Source organism: Lupinus angustifolius, chromosome LG04 (assembly GCF_001865875.1).
Source record: "Lupinus angustifolius cultivar Tanjil chromosome LG04, LupAngTanjil_v1.0, whole genome shotgun sequence".
Classification (NCBI taxonomy): Eukaryota; Viridiplantae; Streptophyta; class Magnoliopsida; order Fabales; family Fabaceae; genus Lupinus; species Lupinus angustifolius.
In genome coordinates this window covers 11,321,640-11,348,536 of record NC_032012.1, presented here as the reverse complement: position 1 = coordinate 11,348,536, position 26,897 = coordinate 11,321,640, and the positions used below count along the sequence as shown (strand labels likewise).

Below are 26,897 nucleotides of genomic sequence, written 5' to 3'. Positions count from 1 at the left end.
TTTACTTTAGTGAGATCCTATAAATAAATTTCAGAGTGAAACTGAACCATAAACCTTATTCTACAGAAAAATATATATCCATATTCGTAGACATGTCTATATAAACAGAACACCCAAATACAAACTGCCACTGAACCAAAATATCCTCAAGTGATACAATACTCATGTGAGCAATGCACTTGTGAAATACCTTAGATAATAAACATTTAGTGAGCAGATTTGCAACTTGGAGTTTGTGTCAATGCACTCTATAGATATTTGACCATTCTGAATTGTTTCCTTAAAGGGATATAGCAAAGCTAACCTTTTGTCATATAACTTTAATGGTCTTTCAATATATTCAAATCAGCAGTCAGCTATATCCCATAATTAGATGTCTCATAATAAGTTGAGAAAATCACTACCATAATAGATGAAGCTATAAGTGTATGCGCTTAGCACTTTCCGAAATAGCTCCTCATCCACCTAATAGGTGAATATAGCTTTACATGGATTTTCAATTGCATTAAAATCTAACAAGACTAAATATATATATATAACGATCTCTTACCGAATCACTATATGTTGTCAGAACATAATTTCTTTGTTCTTTGTAAGTAATTTATAACCTAATTGGCTCCCTTCGAATTATTTGTCACTTGAATTACTTAAATATCTACATTCTAACAAAGTACATAATATCCTGAAGTGCACAACTTCATATATACTTTAGACTCACTTGGCCAAAGCATAAGGAATCTATTATATATTTTTAAATTTAATGTTCCTTCCTAAAACATTGCACTGATGAATGTTCCTGAAATTGAATACCTAATGAACATAAGACTCGTATTATTTGAGCATTTTCATTCCTCATGGTTCCCTTTATTCTTAATGGAACTTCAATAAAAATTAATGCCTTGTTCCTTTCTAAAGTGCATCGTCTTGATTCATGTATTCGAGAACAAACACAATGTTCTCTCCTTAATTTTTAAAGTTAGTGAAATTTAGGAAGACTGTATAATATATATTAGCAGACATTATAAAAATAGAGAAGTCAATTGAACAAAAAATAAAACAAATTGCAATCATTCTTAGAATTAAACTCACAATCAACTTTAACCCTTAAATTCAAATAATCGTAGGGAAATCACGAGTTACCTAGCACAACATTAATATTCAGTGCAATATGATTATCATATATTTATTACCATAAGTATGTTTGTAATTTTGGCCAAATAGTAATCTTCATTTTGGTCAATCACTATTCCCATAAAACTGCAAGCATACAACTGACTCGACATTCCATATCAACTGATAATGGAACTCTTGTTGTAATGGTTAAACATTGATCATAATGCATGTCAAATAATAAATCGTTCTTTGGACTGATTTATCATTCACATATGCAACCTTATAATTATCACATGTTTATCATCACATGTGTGTATATAATTCGGCCATATAATAATATTCCTTCGGACCAACTAATATTTGCATCGATACATTTACACTCTTCACAATAAAGATCACTTCAGCAACTTCTTAATTAATAGGTTCATTTAAAATGTCAAACTATTTTATACTCCAAAAATACTCATTTACTTGAATTTGATAGAACATTTTATCCAAAATATATATTATTTATTTCTTGACTATAATAATATAATTTGGAGAATAACAACATTGTAGTGCTAGCCAATTGGTCAGGTATTTCCAAGGCATGCAACATCCCCAGGTTCAAAACATCCATCCAATTAAAGATAAAACACAACTTAATGCCCTTTGGGATTGGAACAGTGAACCTTTCACATAAAGGTGTAATGGTTTGCTTAATTGAATGATAATTATTATACATGTATAATATTCTATATGTTCATAAGTTCACACCGGCAGAAGAAAAGATACGTACTACTCAACAAAAAGACCAAACGATGATGTAGTATAATGCAAATTACTTGTATCCAGTTTATATAAATATATTTATTTTGGATAACAACTAACCATGTTAAACCGGTAGATTTAAACACAGCACCACCAACAAATAGTGCAATGTTTAAACCAACGTAACAAACCAACGGAATGCATTTCTTTTTGAAGCAAACTTTAAAGTATTAAACTATTAGGGAATATTACCCCAAAAAACATTGTTAAAATTTGTTTGAACTGGGTTTAGAACGGGCAGCCATTGTCTTACACTGGAAGACCCAAACAAACATGACCACTGATATGGAATCCAAAGGTTGTCAAGAAGTAGCTAAATTTATGCAAATTTATGCCGTCAATAAATATATATATAACCTAACGCTCACACTTTCAACATTAACATTCCCAACCAAGATAACCAACTGGTATAATTAAAACCTATTTTAATGTTGCAAAACGTTTAATTCCTAAACATTATAAAATGACATGACATAACACTGACACCAATAATCAACTATTAGACCAATAGGCTAATAGAAAGTTTAAAACATATATAAACCAAACTGGGCTGTGAGTTATGCAACTTAACCAAAAATTTGAACTACAAAGTGGTGTAACATTTCAGTTACTGAACCAAGGGACGTATTATTAAATTTCCCATGTACACCAAAATTTAGCAGTGGGTCCTCAAAACTAAAGGACTCATGAAGAATTTCAAAATTTATTAACATGAAGAATATTTAACTTCAGCATATATAATACAGTATGAATTTTTTTCATGTGATCATACCCTTTCTTCAAATATATCAGATTCATTATGTATGATGTTTGGTGAAACACACCGTGCAAACTTAATGTATTTATGGAATTATATGCCTGTAAATATATGTTAATATTTACTCACTGAAACAAGTTTTATATCATGCATAATGATAGTAAAATCATTTACACCTTATTCTCAAAATAAATACATGTAATTGGAAAACTTATTTCTATTATTAAACATGAAAGTGGCTCTAATATAACCTATTTAAAAAAATCTCTTCAACAGACTTTAGTGGGTGAGAGACTTTATATACTTAAATATACATAATAAAATAGATGATGAACACTGTCATCATATATATCTAAAATATTTCATGTCAAGTCATCGAGAAGAGATATAAAATTACAACTTAAGAAGAAACATACATTAATATATTTATAGAGAATATAGTGAATGAATTTTATATCATCATTTGTCATATATTCACCAACTCCATCTCCTTTGTCCTTGTATCCAAATGCATGTTCATAGTAGAACATTTAGGTTATATTTGACTTCTAGTTTTATATCATCTTTAGCCCCAGTTTCTCCTCTAATAGGGTGAAGATAGTGACTTTGTGTCTTGTGTTATATTATGTTGTTGTCTACGATTAGGGACCATAACTCTTTATCATGTTGTTGTCTACAATTAGGGACCATAACTCCTTGATTTTCTTTTTCTAATTTTGCCAATCATAAAATAGAAATAAGACTTTAGTATCTAAACAATAATTTTCATAACAATTATATCTATAGTCATACACCTTACTTGAATTAGATCACTTTAATTTGTGATTTTTTTATTTACAACTACATAATTTGTTGGATACTATATATTTTTATACAAGAATATTCATTCATCTTTTTGAGTAAAGAACTATTCTTCTAGGGTCATCTCTTCTAACATTTATCACTCTTAAGAATTATATTCTTAATCTTTTAATCATCCTAAAAATCTAGTGGAACATTATATTACTAAACCAACCTATTCCATTTCCCTTACCATATTAAAGAAACAGAATCTAAGTAGGATTTGGTGCAACAAAAGATAAACCAGAAGTGTCCACATTGCGTAGAATAGATGAATAGCGCCACCGCCCACCAGTATATTTTTGGAGTACGTTAATTATTCAAAGATTGTAGTTTTACTTAATTTTGTTAAACTTATTTTTCATATTTGTTTTATAATGACTAATTAAAATGATTTTTTTATTTTCAAAGTGAAAATCTGTTTCACAAATATTCATACTATATATATAAAACCAAAACACACTATATAAAGTCAAAAATTTTATAATATTTATATTATGTAATTTCCCATGCAATATTTTCTCACACAATAATAGAAATATTAATAAAAGTTGGAGAAAGTTACATACAACAAAAATATTAAATAATGCAATTTTTAATTTAAGTTTTAATAATATCACAAATCATTTTCATATTTTTTATTTATTTTATAAAATAAAATATATAAAAACTAAATATTCAATATCAAAAAAAGTATATAAATCGGCAAACACGAAATGGCTAATAATAATAATGTCATAAGTATAGAGAGTATATTTGATTATAAAACAGAGTGCCCATAAAGATGCCATCTAGTAATAGTAAAAACGGGTTTAGTATTAACCCAAAGAAAACAACATACATTTGATGGATTAGTAGGGTGAAATTTCACTACATTTTTAGAAAACAGAATTCAATTTTTAGGAGTTGGAAATAATATAAGAGAGACAAAAAGATTAATGATTCATTTCTTAGGAAAAACATAAGAGAGACAATTTTGCACCCAAAAAAACTAATTCCTTACCTATAAGGACCACAAGCGAAAACCAAAAGATATCAGCCACGCTCAAGTATGTCCTACCTCCCTCAATCAGATAAGTGCGACTTATCTAAAGCCACAAACAGACAAAATATATCAGTTGAGATCAAAAGTTATCCTACTTCCCTCAAATAGCTACTACACCCTTCTTCAGTTACGTCTATTTGTGGATGTGTCATGAATGAAAAAAAAAGGGTGATTTGACTTTGGTTTATATCTACTATATGTTTATTGATACTTATGATTAAATTATTTTTTTCCTTAGATTACTACCTTTACCTGAATTTAAATTTATTCTTGCCGTTAATTTTTTTAAGGGTATTTAAACTTTTTTGATTTGGTCCTATAGTTTTGAAAAAACCAAATAAGTTCCTACTAGCATAAGTTTTAATGATTTAATTAAAGAAGTTCAATTATTGTCCCTAACTTAACTAAAAACTTATTTGAATATACGGCCAATTTAAACTTTGAAATAAAAATAGGCTTTGTCCTCTAGTGTGGAATCAAGTGACGGAGTCAGGCATAGCTGGGCATGAGGTCTTCTTGGAGTGTTTGATCTAAGCTCGGATCCACATGTGGATGTATCTGAAATAGCGTTCTGATGATCAAGTCAGTATGTGAATGAGGAGAGAGGTTAGAAAGAATTGAATGGCAAGAGAAAAAGTTCAAAATATGAGGGAATAGTGTTACTTCCTTATGGGGTGGATCCTCTATTTATAGTGAAGTTGATGAAATATTCTCAGGCAGAAGCTATTGGCTTGGCCGACTGTTTGGGCTTGTCAGCTTGTCTTGACTGATTTAGGGGCTTCTTTATCCTTAAAGGGCGACCTGTAAAGGTCGTACTCTATGCACAGTTAACTTATAGCCTACAATATGCTTAATAGTCGTAGTCTAGGCTTGTCCTTGCCACATAGCAGGGGGCTAGGTGAGAGTTGCATGTGGAAGTCTTGTATTGGCGACATGATAGATGGATGGTAGAGGTGTGTTTCGAGGATTGGCTGGTACAATCGTGTCGGATCAACGGTGTACCTCTCGGTATTGTTCGGTCTTTGGTTGGCTTTGAGTGCTCTAGACTGGTCAAGGCGGGGACTGTTTGGTTAGGATGAAACAATTTCCCTTAGTTTATTAGTATGGCCGATAGTCGGGTGTGCTTGTAGACTTGTATACATCAGGCTGTGAATCTGGCTATGTCTTGGGCGATAATAGTAGATGTTGACACGCGTTCACCAAAACCAGGCATCTATTGGCCATCCATGTCATTGATGTCCTAAGCTCTGTTGACACGTGTTCACCAAAATCGAGCATCTATTGGCCTTCCATATCCATTGATGTCCTTGGCTTCACCCTGAGGTCACCATCACGGCACCTGCTCCGGAGACACATGGTTGGTCGGTGGTATCTCTATTACCATGCATTTCTACGAAAGGGGGCACATTAATGGCACATTGTCTGACCAGTCATCTTTTCAACGTGTTAGCCGTCATTCGGCCTTAGTTTTTGGGTCTATGTTAGATCTTACTTGAGTGTTTTTGGATGGTCAAGATGTATGCATGGTGTTGGGCTGTAAGGAAGGCCCTTTCAAGGCTCTCCTATAAACAGGAGTGTCCTTTGCTTCATTTACCCATCCTTTCCTTCACTCGAGTTGTTTTGCTGCCGAAATCTTTATGTTTCACTGTTCCTCTTATACTTTAGAGTTTTCTTCAAAATTATAGGTAATTGTTTCCTTCATTTCTCTGTATAATCATGGTGGTCTTTTCCGACGATGAGTCTAGTGGTAGTAGTGTCGAGGTCTTGTCCAGACCTCCTCCTTCTTTCTCTATTGTGTCCTCTTGATATCGTCGACAATGGGGTCCCACTTTTGTCCCCAATAGAGGTATGTGATTGGTCGGGACTCTTTGGGCATTCTATCGTTCGACTCTAGCTCTAAGTTCGGCCAGAGGGATAGGATGGTCGGGGGACCTAATGAGTTGGTCAGCCGAGTGGTTCCACAGTGGCTATTGGTTCTAGTCGAGCACTTACCTTATGACTCTGATAATTCCTTTGGTGACAGGTTGACAAGAGAGACGTTATGTTGATCGAGCTGACTAGTTCAGAATTCCAGCTAGACTAGGTGATCCAGGCTCTCGCTATGATTGGATTGACTAGGAGGTTCCTGGTACAGAGAGCTCATTACCCTATGGTACTCCACTCAATGTGCATGTCACAAATGGCGGGTAGGAGGGTAAGATTATTGTGAAAGCGTTGAGGAGGGATGACCGAGTCTGCCTCAATCTAGGAGTGACTAGGAATCCCAATAACTTTTATTTGTATGAGATATACTTCCTTAAGATTGGTATTTGTCTTCCCTTGGATGGATGGTGTGTTGTCATTCTTGAAAATCTTGGGGTAATTCCTTCTCAACTACATCCAAAAAGTTGGGGTTTATTCGGGCATTTGCCCTCTTTTTCCAGGTCTGACAGATTTCTTCTACTCTCCAATTATTATTCTAGAAGTTCTGGGTAACACATAACACCAACACAGATGAAGAGAGGGATGGTCGTCGGGGGTGGACATGCATCGGGTTGAAGAATAGGCAGACACTGTTTACTATATTCGAATCTTCCATCAAGCACTGGAAGGATAAGTTTTACAGGGTGGAGGTGTTGGGAGATACCCCATAGTGGGCATATAATCAAATCGGGGAACGCCGATTTCCTTTTGCGTGGAATAGAGACCACCACCAAAGGAATTACTAGTATTATAGCTTTGAGTAAAGAGCCTTCAGTTATCGGGATCTGAAAGCGGTTGTTAAGATTAGATAGTGGATTGAGGCGAGTGCCATGTTATTATGTGCCTCTTTGTATAGGGGGAATTCGACTTTTATTATGAGTGTGGGTAGGTATCGGACATTACTTGTTTTATTTGATGTTGTGTATTTTTGCTTAGTTTCATGACATGTTGTGTTTCATATTTGTAGTTGAGATGAGCGGGTTTAAGAACGTGTGATAGATGTTGAGGGCTATGATCCTAAGGAACAGGGATGGAGCTTTAGCCTCGAACCATCCAAGAACAGATTCTCCATTCCCCTCATTCAATCATGTGGACACAACACCTTCTTCTCGTCAAGTATCAAAGTTTCCTCCTCCACCTCCTCATGTCAACCATACTAGCAAGGTTGTTCATCCTCCTCTAGTTGTAGAATACTAAACCAGGTCCCCTTTTCCTCCTCCTTCTGTCATAGAAGAGTCAACCTCGGCCATTCTTGCTCTATCGGCTGTAGAAATTTTAGTCGAGCTCTTCTTAACATCCTTGCTACCCCCTTATTTCACCTTCATCATCTGACCATCACAAACAGAGAAAGGAAGGTCTCATAGGTCTCGATCTACCAACTGATTCTTTGTTGAATACGTGATTCCTCGAGCGGTGGACCAGAACTTAGTTACTCCTTAATTGAAGGAGACGTTTGATGGGATCTCCATGTCGGACATGCTGAAGCATCTACGAACGTCTGCCCTCCTATGTGCTTCCATGGGAAAGTAATTTGAAATGGATGTGTTATTAGTTGGCAAAATAGAGAATGATGTGGTGAAGGCCTTGCACGATCAACATGCTACCGAGTTGCAGAATTTACGAGATTCTCATGTTAACGAGTTGAAGGATTCAAGGATCAATTACTAGCATTCAGGAAGCAGGTGACCAACCTCACTTTGTAGTTCGATGATGCAAAAGCAGTCGCCGATAATTCCTAGAAGGAGTTGGAGATGACGGCTATCCGGGTTTATGACGCAGAGTGGGATACTTCCCGAGTTAATATTGATCTGAAGTTGGTTGAGATCCAATGTAAGAAGGCTCAGAACTGTTTACATGTGGTATGTTTGAGATAACTGAGTTAAAGACAGAGCTCAAAGTTATGAAAGCCCGGGTAAAAGTCATGGAGGGTGACAAGACTAAATTTTTAGGGGTAAAGGAGACCTTGGAGGCTAAAAAGGCTGAGCTGGCTGACTTTATTAGAACAGCAGCAGGAGCCGCCTGGGATAACACGGTGGGAAAGGTTCTTCTGGTCCACCCGGACTAGGACTTGTCCTAGATGAACATTAATGATTATGTGGAGGATTGGGATCTCTGCTTCGAGGAAAATGATGGATTTTCTTAAATTTGAATGTGTGTATAATTCACTAGGAAATTATATTCAGCCATTAACTCGATAAAGAACTTTTGCACACCTGTAGAGATATTTGGACCTTATTACTGGATGTATCGAGTGCCCCACTAATAAGAGTTCTAGTCAATTTGAACATGGAGGGTGACACTTGATCTTGGATTCAATAAAAGATTGTTGAAAGGACATAAGAAATTGGATAATGCTTAATTTGATTAAGTTGGAGATAATAGAAGTCGATCGTGATGAGTTTGGGCACATGATTAGGCAAAAAAGACCCTCACATAGTGATTAAGTGGTCGCCGCCAAATGGGGACATAGTCGATGCCTTTGGGTCAGGGGTGCATGGATCCCCGATATAGGGGAACGTGGTCCACGCCTTTGGGGTGCATATGATCACCGACCAATGGAGACATGGTCCGCGCCCTGGGGGATAATTGTTGATTGTTGTGAAAGGGAGACTTTGTCGCGCCTTTGGGTGCTTAATATCGCCAACCAAGGGGGACATGGTTTACGCCCTAGGGAATAATTTTTGATCTCCGCCAAAAGGAGATTTAGTTGATGCCTTTGTAGGGGCAAAGGATCGCCAGTCAAGAGCGGCGTGGTCCACACCCTAGGGGATAATTGTTGACCACCTCCAAAGAGAAACGTAGTTGATGTTCTTAGGGGGGCATAGAATCGCCAACTAAGGGGGATGTGGTCCATGCACTCTAGATAATTATTGACCGCCTCCTAAGGGAAATGTAGTCGACTCCTTTGTGGGACAATAAATATTATCGCCGACCAAAGGGGACCTGGTCCATGTCCTGGTGGATCGTTGTTGATAGGGCCATGGAGGGATTCGACTTGCACTTGATAGATCAAGTTCGTATTAGTTGGAAGACAATGTAACTGAATAATACCTCGTTAACATATATGTTCTGGAGTTACATGGGTTTTCCAACCTCTAAAGGGATTGTATGATTTATTATAAGTAAAATACTTAGAGGATGAAAGTGTTCCATGTCCGAGAGATTTCTTTTCTGACCAGATCTTCCAACTTGTAAGCTCTCGTACCGGTACTGGCTGGGACTCGGTAGGGCCCTTCCCAGTTAGGTGCCATCTTTCCATGGGCCTTCCCAATGCCCGCCCATCAGAGGACTAGTGCCCCTTGCGTAGAACTTCTTGGCACCGCCAAGGATTTATACTTATCTGATATCCTCCGTTTTACAATTGCCCCTCTAATCCATGCGTTTCACTCTTCTCTTCAATCTAGTCTAGATTGTGTCACATCAAGGTCGAGTTGGTCTCCTCTTTGAATTATATTGACCTCCACGTGAAATCACTAATATCCACTAGAATCATAGCTTCTGCCCCATAAGTGAGATTGAAGAGGGATTCATCGGTTGTGGAATGTGGAGTGGTGCAGTAGGCCCATAGGACGTGGTGGAGCTAGTCCAGACACGATCTGTTTGCTTCGTCCAACCTTCTCTTGATGCCCCTTAGGATGGCTTTGTTCGTTTCCTTTACTTGACCATTGATCTGAGGGTGTTCCACTAAAGTGAAGTGTTGTTTGATGTGCATGCTAGTGAGCAACTCCTGGAATTCGCAATCAGAAAATTGGGTGTCATTATTGGTTATGATAGACGTCGGGATGCCGAAGTGGGTAATGATGCTCCTCCAAGTAAACTTTTGAATGTTGGCAGAGGTGATATAGGACAAGACCCTCGCCTCTATCCATTTGGTGAAGTAGTCGATAGCCACAACCAAGCACTTCAAATGGTCGATTGCTTGAGAAAAAAGGTCTTAGGATGTCCATACCACATCGATATAAAGGCCGTGGAGTCATGGTTGTGGTCAATTCCTCTAGTGGAGGTTTATGAAAGTCGTCAAACAACTAGTAGTGGACACATTTTCGAGCAAGATCTAATGCATCTTTCTCCATTGTTGGCAAGAAGTGTCTGACTCTTAGAACTTTCTTCGCCAAAGATACTGCTCTTAGGTGTTTTCCACAACTACCCTCATGGAATTCCTTCAAGGCTTATTGTACTCGTTCGGGCCCCACGCATTTGAGGAGAGGTGTTGAAAAGCCTCGACTGTACAACGACCCTTGGATGAGAGTATACCATGAACTGCACTTGAGGAACCTCTGGCGCTCCTTCTTGTATATAGGAAGGTCTCCGTTGAAGAAGTATTTGATGATCAACCTAGTCTAGTCGTCCGTAATGGTCAACTGTTCAATTTCCATAATGCTCGTTTTGAGGACGGTCTCTTGAATGCTGATTTGTTGCTGCCCAGGCTCTTAGTGCTAGCCAACTTGGACAGAATATCAGTTTGGGCATTCTGCTCCCTTGGTACATTCTTGATGGTTGCCTCTCAAAATTTGGACATCAACTCTTTTACCTTTGCTAGGTACGTACCTTGAAGTGGATCTTTTGTTTGGTAGGTATCGGCTATTTGTGAGACCGCCAGCTAGGAGTCACTACAAATTGTCACCTTGTCCACCCCAACCTCCCTAGCCAATTGCAAGCCTAATTTGCATGCTTCATAGTCGGCTTGGTTGTTGGAAGTAGTGTTGTCATCAAGAGGTATGTTGATGGGGCAGCTTCTACTTGGCTGAGGGGGTTAACTTTATTTCTAGTGCTTACCATGGTGTAAGTACATCACAAACGATGCCAATATTCTCTAGTATGGAATCAAATGACTGAGTCGGGCAATAGCCAAGCAAAAAGGTCGTTTTGGAGTTCAAGATATGAGGGAATAGTGTTACTTCCTTATGGGCTAGAACTCTAACTTATAATGAAAGTTGATGAAATATTCTCTGGTAGATATTGTTGGCATCACCGACCATTTGGCCTTGTCAGCTAGTCTTGACTGATCAGGGGGTGCTTTATCCATGTCGAGCAGCATGACAAGGCTGTACCCTGTGCATAGTTGAGAGATAGCCTACAATAGGCTTAGCAGTCGTAGTATAGACATGTCGTTGTCGTAGAGTAGGGGACTAGGTGAGAGTTGCAAGTGACATACAACATATGTCTGTTTAAGGTGGCATGATGGTTCTATATTGGTGATGTGACAGATAGATGGCAGATGTGTGATCTGCCAGTTGATGGTGTGCCTCTTAGTATTGTCCATCTTAGTTGGCTTTGATTGCTCTGACCCCGTCAAGGCGAGACCATTTGGCTGTGATGCAACATGCTTCTTATGAAATGTTTACATATTATAATATTTTTATATTGAAATAACATATCAATATTATTTACTCCTAAGAAATAAATTCAATGGACAAAAAAATAATTGCACTAGTAGAACTTTCAAATATTCTAATTTTACCATTACTATTTATAATATTTGGTTATTTATATATGTCAGATTCATTTCATATGGTTATGTTTCTATTAATTTATATTTATATTTTCTCTTGCATCATATTATTTCTAAAACTAAATTTATCATTGTAACTCAAATAAATTATATATATTTTCTCTTAAGTTATATAAACCTTGATTTATGAAATCTGAATAAATAATATTAAAAATATGGATGAAAAAAATAGTTTTTATTTCAGTATAATAAAAGGTATTCCTTAACTCTATGAATAAGGAACTAATCAATTTTGAAGTTTGTGTTTTCCTCTTTCAATTGGTGTCGCTCCTAGGAATCGAACATTTGACCTAATATGATACATGGTGATCTAGTAAGGTCTTATCACTCTAGACCAATGCATTGTTGACTAAAATAATAATACAATTTCATAGAGCTATATGAACGATTAGCCGCACAATCACAATTTTTATTGTCAGCCACTTGATACTCACTCCCTCTTTTCTAAATTTTGAAGAAAGGCAAGAAGTGGACCGACGAATGCAAGCAGACCATTAACACTTTCAAGAAGCACCAAGGTTCTCCTCCCATTCTAACAAAATCACTACTTGAAGAAACACTATTTGAATACCTCATGTTAGCTGATTAATTTGTTGTCGCTCTAATAATGGAAACAGAGGAACGACAAATCTCAGCCTACTTTACCAGTAAGACCGTACAAGCACTAGAAGGCGGGTACTAAATGGTGGAAATGGTCGCCTATGCCATACTCTTGACAGCAAGGAGACTTAGACAATACTTTCAATCACACTGAATGGTTGTTAGAACCAACTAGTCAAGGAGATCCTCATGAAACTTGAGTTGGTCGAACAAATGATCACATGACAACTTGAGTTGACAATTCCACATAAAGTATGAGTGACACCCGATAATCAAAATTTAGGTGTTTCCCAAATTCATCGCCAAGCATATAGTGTCACTAAGCAGCCTAGCACAAGGATGGACAACCTACACACTTGATTCCTCAAATCCAAAGGGCATTGGAGTAGACATCTTGTTGGATGATTGTCGAGACATGATGATTGAACATACCTTAACCTTCACCTTCACCACTTTCATTAATCAGGCGAAATTTAAGGCATGCATAGTCGGCCTCCAGTTTGCAAAAGAGGTCGAAGCGGATAAAGTGACCATTTTTAGTGATTCACAACTCTCTGTTTCATAAATTTTTGGCACTTACCAAACATAGGAGCCGCTACTCACCGCATACCATGCCAAAGTGAAAGAACTTAAGGCAAAGATTGAGGAGGCAACTGCCCAACACGTATGAAAAGAGTAAAATATCCAGGCATACATCCTGGTCAAATTAGCAAGCACCAAAATTTTGGGTAATAACAGATTTGTCATCAAGTGTACTCTCCCATACCCAAGCATGTTAAGTGCCAATTGGTCATATTTTAAATTTACAATACCTCAACTACTTAATCAACTCGAATGAATGAAATTGTACTACTACATGATTTAAAATTGTTTAATTGGTCAATTATCACCCCTGAAGTGTTTTGTAGGCTTAATCTAGAGGAATAACGACAAAATGATAAGTTTCAGACAACACCGAGAATTCAACCATGACTAGTCCGAGTAAAATCATGATAACTCCTTCATTCACCATTGTATCAAAATATATTTTGGATATGTTGTTCCTAGATAATGGATCTTCAATGTAAATGGTCGGCCCAACAAAAAAAGAAAAACTTGATGCTCTGAGCGTAGGTTGTCATGTTGAGCGCAAATACCAGCGAAAATCAGCATTTGGCCAATGTTTCATCTACGCTCAGCTCACCTACTTGCGCTCAACGCAGTGGGTAGTGCACTGACTGTACCAAGGTGCACCCAACGCAAGTTAGTGTGCTAAGACATCGCGAAAAGCAAGCTGGAGGTGCGCCCAAAGCACATGCGATGTGCTAAGCGCCAAAGACATTATCTGAATACTATTTAAGGACTTCCAACTCAACCCAAAAGATATACACTTTGTAATATTGATTTGTAATACTTATTTTTAGAGTTTATAGCGAGTTTATCTCACTTAGATCGTGGGAATTAGGTGTAAGCACTATAGGAGTTAATCCATTCTCATTTGTGAGTGCTTCTACCACCCCCATGAGTTATGTATTGACCCTTTGTTGCTTTCATTGTGTGAAAATGAGTAGCTAAGTACTTTCTTGTTGAGATTGAATGTAATACAAGTTTGATATATACACACTAATTTATTTATATAAACTTCATGAATTTTTTTAATATTTGAGTTCTTCTATGTGCATAATGTTTGCTTTAATTTTGACAAACTTATTGCATGGATTTAAAATAGAATGTTAGTATCATACTTGCATAACTCAACAATGGATATATTTTCTAGGCATAGACTTGTCAAATTGTCATCTCCTGTGAGTTACTTATTCGCATATAGACGTGGAACTAGTTTTTAATTTTAAAACTCTCAACCTGAATGGCATAGACTACTAGACATAGAGATATGCTTGAAGGTTCATAAAACAAAATTTTATCATTATAATTACTAGATATAGAGCTATCTTTGGTAAAGTATTAGTATAGACTCAAGACATTGACGCTTACTACAATTGAGTTGTTGCATTTTTAACTCAACTTGCATGCATAGATTACTAGACATAGCGGCATGATTTTACAAGTCGTAATTCTTAACCTTATGGAGTTAAGTTGCTAGACATAGAGCTTTGTTGCATAAGTTGCTAAATCGACTTAGACGCTAGCTTTAAGTAATATTGAGGTCATTTGTGTGGAGTAATCATTACGAATTGAAGTTGTATACTAAATCATGTGTATATGGATAGTGAGTATGAACATCAATCTCAACTTCCTTTATCCTTGTATTACATTTGAATTATTTTGTGTCATCAAATCAACTTTGAAAACCCAATTAAAAGCCGACTTAGAATATTAATTTAATTATTGAAAGATTAGATTTAGCAAGTCCTTGTGTATACGACAACACCTTAACTCTATACTTGTTTGCAATAATGAGGTAGTTTTTTTATTCTTATTTCCTAGTTAGCAATGTAGTTCAACTAACTCAAAAGGTTGCAATAATGAGGTTGTAGACTCAAAAGTTCTTGAGTTCAATGTTAACCAGTGCTAATCGGGACATCCCACACATGTTAACCTTTATATTTGAAATTTGGCTTCGTAATTGATTTGTTTGCATGAATTGACTTTTTATTGCATGCTGATTTGAGTGCTTAAAGAATAACGTGTTTATTGAAATGTATGCTACTCTAATTATGTTAAGTCATCTTAGTCACTGTAACTCTGATGAAATTCAACATGATAACATGAAGTTTCCTTAAATCAAGAGCTTGTATGAGTGAGTTGAGTGATGAGCTATACACTTTGCATAAATTTTATGAAAACTTATAATAACTTGCACTATTGATTTTGTTTGTATCTCTAAATAATTTATGTTGATATAAAAATATGGATATGATCAAGCCATTGTTTGATTAAACTCATTGGGCCTAAACACATCCCAAATGACATTATTATCCTTTATTAGCTCCTTTGAGCCTGAATTGTTTGTTGATTGCAACCTTGAGCTAGTAATGAAAGTTATTATCTAGTCCTAGTTCAAATAGGATAAGAGAACTAAGTGTTACAATTGAAATCATGTTAAGGAGAACGAAAAATGATCTATCAAAAAGTGAAAAAATAATGTATGAAAACTGGGAAAATATGTAGCTTAACCACCACTCATCTTATGAGTCAAAAAGAAAAACTCTACAAAAGAGTAAAACAAAAAATGAGTGGTGAAGTAATGAAAGAAAATGGAAAATAAAAGTAACTTGTAGTAGTTATACATGAAGTTTGAATATGCTATCCCTATCTTAGACTATTAGAACATCTTTGTATCCGAAAAACCATGTCTTCTATAGCCCCACGTATTATAACCATTGAAGGACCTTAGCGATCAATATTCTATATCATTCTTGATTAAACATGAGATAGTACCAAAATTGATTTTATTGCTTGTTTATTGCATGCTTGTGGAGACAATTGAGAGTTCACACTTCCTGATTTATTGATATATGAAAATTAAAATAAAAAAGTTTCAAATTGAGTATGTAGCTAAGAATGAATTGCAAGAGTTAGATATCATTTCTTGATTAAGTTTGAAATTCCTTAGTGTATTCGCCTACTTGTGTGAATAACATGTTCTTAAGTGCAGGCCATGAATCTTAATGTGTATGTCCTATTTGAAAATCCAAGCATGTTTTTGAAAAATCTCAGTTTGGACATTTGTTTGAGGACAAACAAGGTTCTAAGTTGGAGAGAGTTGTTAAGTACCAAATTGATCATATTTTGTACACTCTTTTTATGGCACTTTAACTACTTAATCAACTCAAATGAATGAAATTGTAGTAATACATGATTAAAAAAAATTTAATTAGTCAAGTCTCACCTCTTAATTGTTTTGTAGGCTTAATACAGAAGAATAATGACAAAAAGATAAGTTCCAAACAAAATAAGAGTTCAACATTGATTAGTCTGAGTAGAACCGTGATAACTCATTCATTCACCATTGGATTGATCTAAATTTTGGATATGTTGTTCCTAACTGATGAATCTTCAATGTGAACTGTCGCATCAGCGAAATAAGAAGAACTCGATGTGATGAGCACATGTTTCCATGCTGAGCACAAATAATGGCAAAAATCAGCATTTACCCATTGTTTCATTTGTGATCAACATGGTGGTGCGCCCATCGCAAGTTGATGAGCTAAAACGTCGTGAAAAGCTAGCTAGAGGTGAACTCGTCGCACAAGTGGTGCATTGAGTGTCGAAGACAACATCTCAATACTATTTGAGGACTTCCAACTCAACACAAAAGATATTCATTTTCTAATATTGATTTGTAATACTTAATTTCATAGTATTTAGGGAGTTTTTTCTCATGTAGATCGTGAGAACTAAATGTAAGCACTATAGGAGTTAATCTATGCTCATTTGTTAGTGGGTCGACCACCCCATATGTTGTGTATTGGCCTTATTTTTCTTGCATAGTGTGAACAATAGTAGCTAAGTACTCCATTGTTGGGATTGAATGTAATACAAACGTGATGTATACACACCTATTTATTTATATAAAGTTGATGGTTGATTATATTTGAGTTCTTGTATGTGCAAAATACTTGCTTTAATTTTGACAAACTTATTGCATGAATTTAGAATAGAATGTAAGTATCATGCTTGTATAATTCTGAACTTGCATAACTCAACAATTGATATATTTTCTAGGCATAAACTTGTATCAAATTGCCATCTCATCCGAGTTTCTTATTAGCATCTAGACGTGGAACTAGTTTTATAATTTTATAACTCCAAACTGAATGGCATAGACTACTAGACATAGAGGTATACTTGAAGGTTCATAAAACATAATTTTATCATCATAGTTACTATAAATAGAGTTGTCTTTGGTAAAGTATTAATATAGACTCAAGACATTGTCGAATAATACAATTTAGATGTTGCATTTTTAACTCAACTTGCATGCATGGATTACTACACATAGAGGCATGATTTTACAAGTCATAATTCTTAATCTTATGATATTATGTTGCTAGACATAGAGATTTGTTGTATAAGTTGCTAAATTTACTAAGACATTAACTTTTAGTAATATTGAAGTAATTTATACGGAGTAATCATTATGAATTGAAGTTGTATACTAAACCATGAGTATATGGATAGTGAGTATGAACCTCAATCCTAGCTCCCTTTATCCTTGTATTACATTTGAATTCTTTTGTATCAACAAATCAACTTTGAAAACCCATTTAAAGTCCATCTTGGAATATAAATTTAATTGTTGAAAGACTAGATTTAGCAAATCCCTGTGGATACGACAACCCCTTAACTCGATACTTGTTTGTGACACTGAGGTAGTATTTTTACTTATATTTGTCAGTTAGCAAAATGGTGTCGCTGTCGGGGACTTGCGTCTTGTTGGGGATTCTTGAAATATGTTATTGTATTAGTCCCACATTGTCTAGTATTAGAATAGAGTAGAGTAACCAATGCTATATGTTGGACTCAAATCCCTTGCTATATGGGAACCCGATATAAGCACCAAATAGAAACACCCCATGGTTAGGTGGGCACATGGGTGTGTTAGGGCTTGTAATCCTTATTCTCTAATAATATCTTGGTAGCCGTTCAGCGCTCCTAGAGACGTATTCACAATTGGTCGAACCTCGTTACCAAATTCTCTTATTTCTTCTCTTCTATTTATTCTATGCTCTTTATTTGATTGTTTGTGACCAACGTTGCACAACAATTGCTTCCAATGCACCAACAACTAGTATCAGAGCCAATTGATATATGGCTCTTAACGCATGCACTAGATAATGACTAAAGAGGGTGAAGGCGTGATGGCTAGACAAGGTGTGAAAAGGTACTGGCAAAGATAGAGTAGATGAGTTGAAGAAGAATAAAACATGACGAAATTGTGGTGAAGGCGATATATGTTGATCCAAAACCCTAGAAGTTCATGTATTGGGTTAGGATCAAGATGGAGATAGAGACTCATGTGTTGAGTTCGACCTAGAGACAGGTGGTGACAATATCTCTATAGATGTTGAGAGAATGTTCTCATTTGAGATGAGAAGTGGAATATCCTAATGGCGTTTCTAAGACGTCATAGTGAAGGATGTTAATTGTTAATAGATCCAAAAAAGCACAAAGGCACTGTCTGACCTTGATGTAGGGTGTAAAATGGGCATTGGCTTTGATACAAGGTGTAACACGAGCATTGGTAGAGATGCAGGGTATGACATGGGCATTGGCTTGGATGCAAGGATGTGACACGGACATTGGTTAGCATTGATGCAAGGTATGTGCACTGGGTATACTCCTTATGGTGGAGTATGATAGTTCTTTTGAACTATGATCGTCAGACTAGACAATGATGGTAGCATTTGAGGCTTACCAAGGAAGCTCCAAGGTTCAGTGTGACTGAGTATTGAAGAGGACAGTTGTTGGTGAAATTTTATGTAGAGGTTCCATATATCGAAAGATTTCCTTGCAATATGTGGCTAGGCAACATGTTCCATTAGATGGCGGTACGGGAAGCTGCATTACAACTTCTGAGAGCTAGGCTCTTGGTAACATCGTCAAGGATACTCAGAAGGTTTATGCTGTAGGGGAACAAACTCTTATGTGGATGAGTTGTTAAAGAGAATTAGGCATTGAGCAAGGTGGAGTAATATATTCGCTAAGGTGGAAATTCTTGTGTAGAATTCGTAAGGAGTGAGATATTCGTCTATTTCAATGAAGGTGGAGGTTGTTGGGAATGCTTGAAATATGTTATTGCACTAGTCTCACATTGTCTAGTATTGGAATAGAGTAGAGTAACCAATGTTATATATTGGACTCACATCCCTTGTTATAATGTGCACTAGATACAAGCACCAAATAGAAAGACTACATGGGCAGGTGGTCCCATGGGTGTGTTAGGGCTTGTAATCCTTATGCTCTAATAATATCTTGGTAGCCGCTCAACGCTCCTGGAGACGTAGGCACAATTGGCCGAACCTCGTTACCAAATTCTCTTGTTTCTTATCTTCTATTTATTCTATGCTCTTTATTTGTTTGCTTAAGGCAAACAATGTGCAACGATCGCTTTCGCTGCATAATTAGATTAAAGCAATTTTAATTACTACTTTTTTGTTTTATTGCTATTTGAGTTATTAATCTCTATTGACATTTTCAATTTGTCAAAAAGTTGAGGTTCAACATAGATTATGAGACGTTTGACCCCTAATCATTAGCTCGTGTTGAGCTTTTAGCCCAGAACAGGGTGCTCTCAAAGCAGTTGGAAATACTCAAATGACAGATGGCCATATTCCAACCTAGAGTGACTTGTGAAGTCTGCTATAGTGATTATTCAACCATGTATTATCCAACACCCTTTACTAGGGAAGTGCATTACATAGATGATCCTTACCTACACAAAACGCACAAGCTAGAAGGCACCCTCCAATAATTCATGGAGATAACCATGGAGCATCAAGGGAGAACTGACACTTTATTGAGGAATTTGGAAACTCAAGTAGGTGTAATAACCATGTACTTGAGTCAATCCCAAATTTCTCAATAGGAGGAACTGGCTACTGCACAGGTTAACATTGAACACAAACCTTTCATCCAGGAGGTTGTAGACTCAAAAGGTAAAAGTGTGAATATAAAGTTAGTTGACACTACTACGTTGGTTGGTCCATGTTTTCTGCATAGTTACTTATAACATAAATTTAATTTCAATGATCATATCATTAACATTCATCATCTATTAAAAGAGTTGGTAACTAGATATATGAGTCCTAAGGGCATAAATATAATGATTAAATCAATCAAGCCTAGTGACTCTTGTTGGAAACAGTTTCATACTGTAAAACAGCGGTATCGCCATGTTAATGTGATACTGTAGTGGTTGATCCAGTTTCGTGATCCCTAACATCACAAACAAATGTCAAGCTAGTGCGGTTAAATAAACGCTTCCTATGAGGCAACCAATGTATTTTACTGTTTTACTTTGCATTTATTTTTGTATTTTGTACTTTGTTGTGTGTTACTGTGCAGAAAGCTTACTTTTGTTGGATTATGGACAGTCCAAACTCTACAGAGTGGTGAATTTAGCCTAAAATTGAAATCTTAGAAAATATGTATAGTATCTTTTTCAATATATTTGTTGTCGATTAACATGTGTGGGATGTCTTTATATTCTAAAATTTGGCTTCTTAAATGATTGATTTACTTGAATTGACTTGTATATTGCATGATGAGTTGAGTGCTTAAGGAATAACATATTTATTGAAATGTATGCTACTGTAATTGTGTTAAGTCATCTTAGCCACTATAACTCGTATGAACTTCAACATGATAACATGAAGTTATCTTAAATCAAGAGGTTGTACGAGTGAGTTGAGTAATGAGTTGTACACTTTGCATGGAATTTTTGAAAAGCGGTAATAACTTGCACTATTGATTTTGTTTGCATTTCTAAATAATCTAAGTTGATAGAAAAATATGGATATGATCAAGGCATTGTTTGATTAAACCCACTTAGCCTAAACACATCCCAGATGACATTATTATCCTTTGTTAGCCCCTTGATCCTGAATTGTTTATTGATTACAACCTTGAGCTAGTAATGAAAGTTATTATATAGTCCTAGTTCTAATAGGATAAAGGAGCTAAGTATTATGATCAAAATCAAGTTGGGTAGAGGGAAAAATAATGTATGAAAAAGTGAAAAAATAAGTGGTTTATGCATCACTCATGTTATGGGTTAAAATAAAGTCTACAAAAGAGTGAAACAAAAAAAGATGAGTGGTGAGGTAATGGAAAAAGGCGAAAATGAGAAGACATAGTCGAGTTAGCACCTGCAATACAAGAAAACCTTCTTTCAAGATAAACACAAGGTCGGACCACCTGAGCATTAGAAACTCACATTGTTCACACGACAAAAGTAGTACATATTCTGTCAAAGAGTAGATAAAGCCTTTACAATTTTACAAATTTTGTTTTTTAAACTTCAGCCTCTCAAATATAATAATTATATAATAAGATACATGCATTAGTCATTAGCATGAGCATGGACCATCGTAATCAATTCCCATAGCCTCTCTTGTTGGGGACCATATCTCTCAATTGAAAATCATTATTTATAAAAAAAATTAATTATCTAAGATAATTTACCATATCGTTAAAAAAATATCTGAGGAAATGGTGAAGACATGTGATAATTTATTTCCTTCCTCATTTACTTTTGTTACTCATTGGGCACTTGATTTCAACATATTTTGTAATTTTTTGTCACATTCTTTACAAATATTGAATGATCTCATACTTTGTTTATTCAAGGGGATCCCTAATTTTAATTCTACATCAACTATAACAATATAATAAAATAATCACTATATTTAATAAAATATTAAACAAAATCATATGTGAAGTATTGTAATAACTAAGAAATATAAGAATGAAGATGTATTGCGGTAGTCATAGGACTTTATATAAGAATAAAAACTATAAAAATGAACATTATATATGTAAATAATTTTTTTTGATGAAAATAAAAATTAAAGTCAAGTTAACCTCATAATATATTTAATTATATTTTCATGTTGAAATTGAAATGTAAATTTTATATGTTATGCTGGGGAGCATTGATTTTGGATTACGTCTAAATTGTGGGATGGTGTGTCTATGGGAGGCTTAGCAAAAAAATCAGATGGGATGATTTTCAATTTTCAGAGATGTGGTCGAGAGAGGCTAAGGAGTAATTATCAAGACTAACAATTTCAACTAAATAGTTATCTCGATATGTATTTATGATTTAAAATTAAATAAGTTTATTAAAAATGAATTGTGAAAGTATAATTCGGAGAATTAATCCTAAACCATTCGATATTTTATGGAGGCCAGTCATGCATTTTACTGGGCGAAAGAGGTATATCATTTTCAATCCAAAAAAAAATCTGAAAACGTTAAAAAATAAAACTGGTTAAACTGAAGAATAAGATTTATGTCCTTGTGTCTCCGTCCAATAAAAATACATTAAATAATATAAAATATTAGTTTATGTTTTTATAATTTTTTCTCAATTAAATGATATATTTTAATTGATCTGAGATACAAATGGGAACACCAATACCGAAAATATATTTGGATTCTAAATTGAAAATGCCTATATAAGTTTAGGTTCACAGCAACCAAGAAACTATAGGAAAAAGTAAACAACCACGGAGGTCCAATGACGATGCCTTTAGTTTTCAGTTCCTTAAACGCCATTTTAATTGGACTCCTTTCTTTATTCATATTTTCATTATTTCTTCTACGGAGGTCCAAAGTCATTAGAGGCAGAGAGCCACCCTTAGTCGCGGGTGGATGGCCCATAATTGGTCATCTCCTACTACTTAGCGGTTCCCAGGTGCCTCATTTAACTTTGGGTGCCATGGCTGACAAATATGGACCAATTTTCACAATCATGCTTGGGTTACATCGCGCTGTGGTGCTTAATAATTGGAAGGTGGCAAAGGAATGCTTCACCATCAATGACTTGGCCGTATCTACAAGGCCAAGGCTTGTGGCTGTCCAACAAATGAGCTACAACCAAGCCATGTTTGCCTTTGCACCCTATAGTCCTTATTGGCGTGAAATGCGCAAGATTGCTACTTTGGAGTTGCTCTCCAATCGTCGTATCGAGCTATTAAGCCATGTTCGTGTCTCCGAAGTAGAAACCAGTATCAAGGAGCTTTACAAACTTTGGAACGACAAAAGGAATCACTCAGGTTGTTGAAATTTAGTTAACTAATCTTTTATTTTGTGCTTAACAATTGCTACATATGCATATGTTTAAGAGTAGCTATTTTGCCAAGAAAAAAAACTATGGGAATTTAGACTTGTAGATTGAAGTTTAATATTGACGTCTTTTTTTTATTTTTAAAATTAGAAATATTTTTAGTACCTCAAAATCCTTTACCATGGTAAAAAATTTAAAAATTAAAAATGATCCTTAAAAATATCAAATTAAGGATAAATTGATCATTTTTATATTCCAAAGACGAATTACTCTAACTTACCTTCACGATCTTTGAGTACTATTTTAAACTTAGTTTGGGAGGATTAAAATGGTATAGACAAATATTTATAAAAAGAAATATTTTTTTACATATATAAAGCTTCTTTACTTTCCAAGACAGATCAAGTACAAGTAGAGATGATGCAATGGTTTGGCGAGTTGACGCTAAATGTGATTCTTAGAATAATTGCTGGCAAGCGAAACTATGATAATGCTTGTGAGGCTGATCAGGAGGAGGCACAACGATGGCTAAAAGCGATGAGAGAATTCTTCCATCTAATGGGGTTATTTGTAGTTGGGGATTCAATTCCTTGGCTTCGATGGTTGGACTTGGGTGGCCATGAGAAAGCCATGAAAGAAAATATAAAGGAATTGGACACCATTTTAGGTGAGTGGTTAGATGAACATCGACAGAAGAGAGTTTCAGGCGAGACTGTTGTGGATCAAGACTTTATTGACGTGATGCTTTCAATTCTCGATGGCATAAAGATCATAGAATATGATACAGATACCATCATCAAATCCACATCATTGGTAATAAGCATGAACTACATCATATTTTTCCTTTTATAGTACAATTTCTCTCGAGAGAATCTAATTAAAATGAAAAGATAAATTTTATTATTTTTTTAAAACATATTTTAAAATTAAGAGTATTAAAAAAATTATCCAACATGTCATCATCTTGATCTAATAATGACTCTTCCAAAGAAATATTTTATCCTAATCTTTTGGGTAGAGAAAATGGATATGTAATCATAGTCACATCCTACTTCAACGTGATAAGAAAAGTTTTCTTGTTTCGACCTATGGTCCGATTAGGTTCATGCCCTAAAAGCAAGGAAAACATAGCAATAATAGGGGTTTATTGTATAAGACAACTTAATCATTTGTCCCTTTTTGCTCGGACTTGCTTATTTTGTGCGTTGTAATTATTAATTTAACCTAAACAATTAAATAATATAGCTAGAAGATTACATATAGTATTAGTATTAGTATTAAATGTAGGTTGTAGTTTATATTGAAATTAAAAAGTAGAACGAAATATTACCAATTAAACTTTTCGTTTAAGTATTATAGTCACTAAATTGATTTTTTACTTACACCTATTGAGAGGTATAGTCACACACCCCGAGAGAAATTAGTTTTTGCCTAAAAATTGAAGAGTACGGACTTAATAATACCAACAAAAATTGATTTTTCTTCTATATAATTCAAGCCAGTTGAATCAAATAATTTTTGAACTGAAGAACCAAATTAATTTGAATTGAAAATGAAGTTATTTATATTAAATGGTCCAGTTTCATATCCGAATAAAATGCATTTCGACCCTTCAACTGTATTTGTTGGGTAGCATCCTACTCTCTTTGTCACAAAATGGTATCCCCAATCCTGTCCCACATCATTCATGTGTAAATACATGGATTTAATATTTTATTATTATAAAATAAAATTAAAATAAAGTGATATTTTTATTTGTTGGCAAAGAGTGATTGGATTGGGACACAAGGACAGGAATTATAAGGGACAGAGGATCCAATTCCACTCTCTTTCACGGTTGAACAAAACATCAAACTAGACCGTTGTTTTCCTCTCATCTTGTCTTACAAAATTTATAACTTGATCCTGTTCCAATTTAAATGTTTTGTTGTGAATTTTTATATTTTTATAGATATTTTAAACATGATCCCACTATTGCAGTTGTAAAAATAATATTACGGTTTCGTGAGTCGCCAGAATAACATTATAACTATAATTGTTCCTGTCTTTTCCTACAATTGTGGTAACTGCAACTACATTTTGAACATTGATTTTCATCAATGAAAGCATTATTAAATCAAAAAAATTATTAGTTTTAAAAAAAAACTAGCGCTCTACTTTATATGTCACTCTTTTCTGATTAATAAGTAACGTGAACAGACCTCCCTGAAATTTAGTTTAATGATATTCACCATTTCTTCTATTTTCACACACTACATATATCCCTGGAATGGGTAATTGGTGTAATTGATGTAGGATACAACGTATATTTATGCATTTTTTAAAAAAGAAAAAGATATATACATCGTGTAATAGTTTTTTACATTGTTATTATATTATCTGCTATTTATTTTTTAATCATTATTAACTTTTAAATAAAAGTAAAATAAATAAATGATGAATTGTATTATAAATCTTTACACTGTATAATACCCTCTAACAAAGAGAAAAAAATTAATACTATATGTAATTTCACATTATAATTTACTCTTCATTGAATTAAACATCATTCTATCCTAAATATATGCATTGCAGATTTTAGTTGCAGCGGCAATTGATACTACAACGGTGACTCTTACATGGGCAATATGTTTTTTGCTAAACAACCCACGCGTTTTAAAAGAAGCACAAAATGAGTTGGAAATCCAAGTTGGGAAAGAAAGAATCGTAAAGGAATCAGACATAAGCAACTTGGTCTATATACAAGCCATAGTGAAAGAAACATTAAGGCTACACCCAGCAGCACCTCTTTCAGGACCTCGTGAGTTCACAGAAGATTGCATCATCGATGGCTACCAAATCCAAAAGGGTACAAGACTAATCACAAACTTGTGGAAGATTCATACAGATCCTAGCATTTGGTCAGACCCATTGGAATTTAAGCCAGAGAGGTTTCTTACAACACACAAAGATGTTGATGTTAGAGGTCATGATTTTGAGTTAATACCATTTGGAAGTGGAAGAAGAATATGTCCTGGGATATCTTTTGCCCTTCATACTATTCATCTTGCTTTGGCCAGATTCTTGCAATCCTTTGAAATTTCAAAGACTTCTGATGAACCCATTGATATGACTGAAATCTTTGGCCTGACAAACATGAAAGCTACTCCACTCGAGGTTCTCATCAAACCGCGTTTGACATCCAATCTTTATGGTTGAGCGTGATCAAATTGTAGAAATAATGTATGTTAAAGTTGCCATGTGATTTATTCAGCTCAACGAGTAAATAAAATCAATAAATCATTCCCGATAGGAGTGGATATTGCTTATTGGGATTACACACGATTGTATCGCATTAATTCAATACTAGTTTGTTACCTGTTTGAAGAAATAACCTTTATAACGGCCAATAGAGCCTATTTTATTAGCTTGGCCCTGGTCTACATCAGTGCTACACGTTTAAACAAAACAGAAGATAATACTAGTTTGAACTTGATTTTCAGTTTTTACTGTATGTAATGGAGGAATCAGCCAATACAACTTA

The 26,897-nt window shown here is 35.1% G+C and overlaps 1 protein-coding gene and 1 long non-coding RNA gene across 2 annotated transcripts; both read left to right on the top strand.

Moving 5' to 3' along the window:
* Window positions 6,534-16,469, top strand: LOC109344919. Its single transcript, XR_002107362.1, has 4 exons — window positions 6,534-6,544; window positions 12,501-12,507; window positions 16,131-16,133; window positions 16,346-16,469. It is a non-coding gene; the product is annotated as an uncharacterized LOC109344919 (long non-coding RNA).
* On the top strand, window positions 22,786-26,693 carry LOC109345853 (cytochrome P450 82A3-like). Its single transcript, XM_019585096.1, has 3 exons — window positions 22,786-23,363; window positions 23,775-24,187; window positions 25,949-26,693. Exons 1-3 carry the CDS (start codon window positions 22,826-22,828, stop codon window positions 26,570-26,572), a joined length of 1,575 nt encoding a protein of 524 aa, XP_019440641.1. The 5' UTR covers window positions 22,786-22,825; the 3' UTR covers window positions 26,573-26,693.

Bases quoted from the DNA above. Each gene is read 5' to 3' on its own strand.
- LOC109345853 (XM_019585096.1), top strand. From the start codon at position 22,826: ATGACGATGCCTTTAGTTTTCAGTTCCTTAAACGCCATTTTAATTGGA. The intron at 23,364-23,774 runs GTTGTTGAAATT...TTTCCAAGACAG, and splicing joins CGACAAAAGGAATCACTCAG to ATCAAGTACAAGTAGAGATG. The intron at 24,188-25,948 runs GTAATAAGCATG...TATGCATTGCAG, and splicing joins TCATCAAATCCACATCATTG to ATTTTAGTTGCAGCGGCAAT.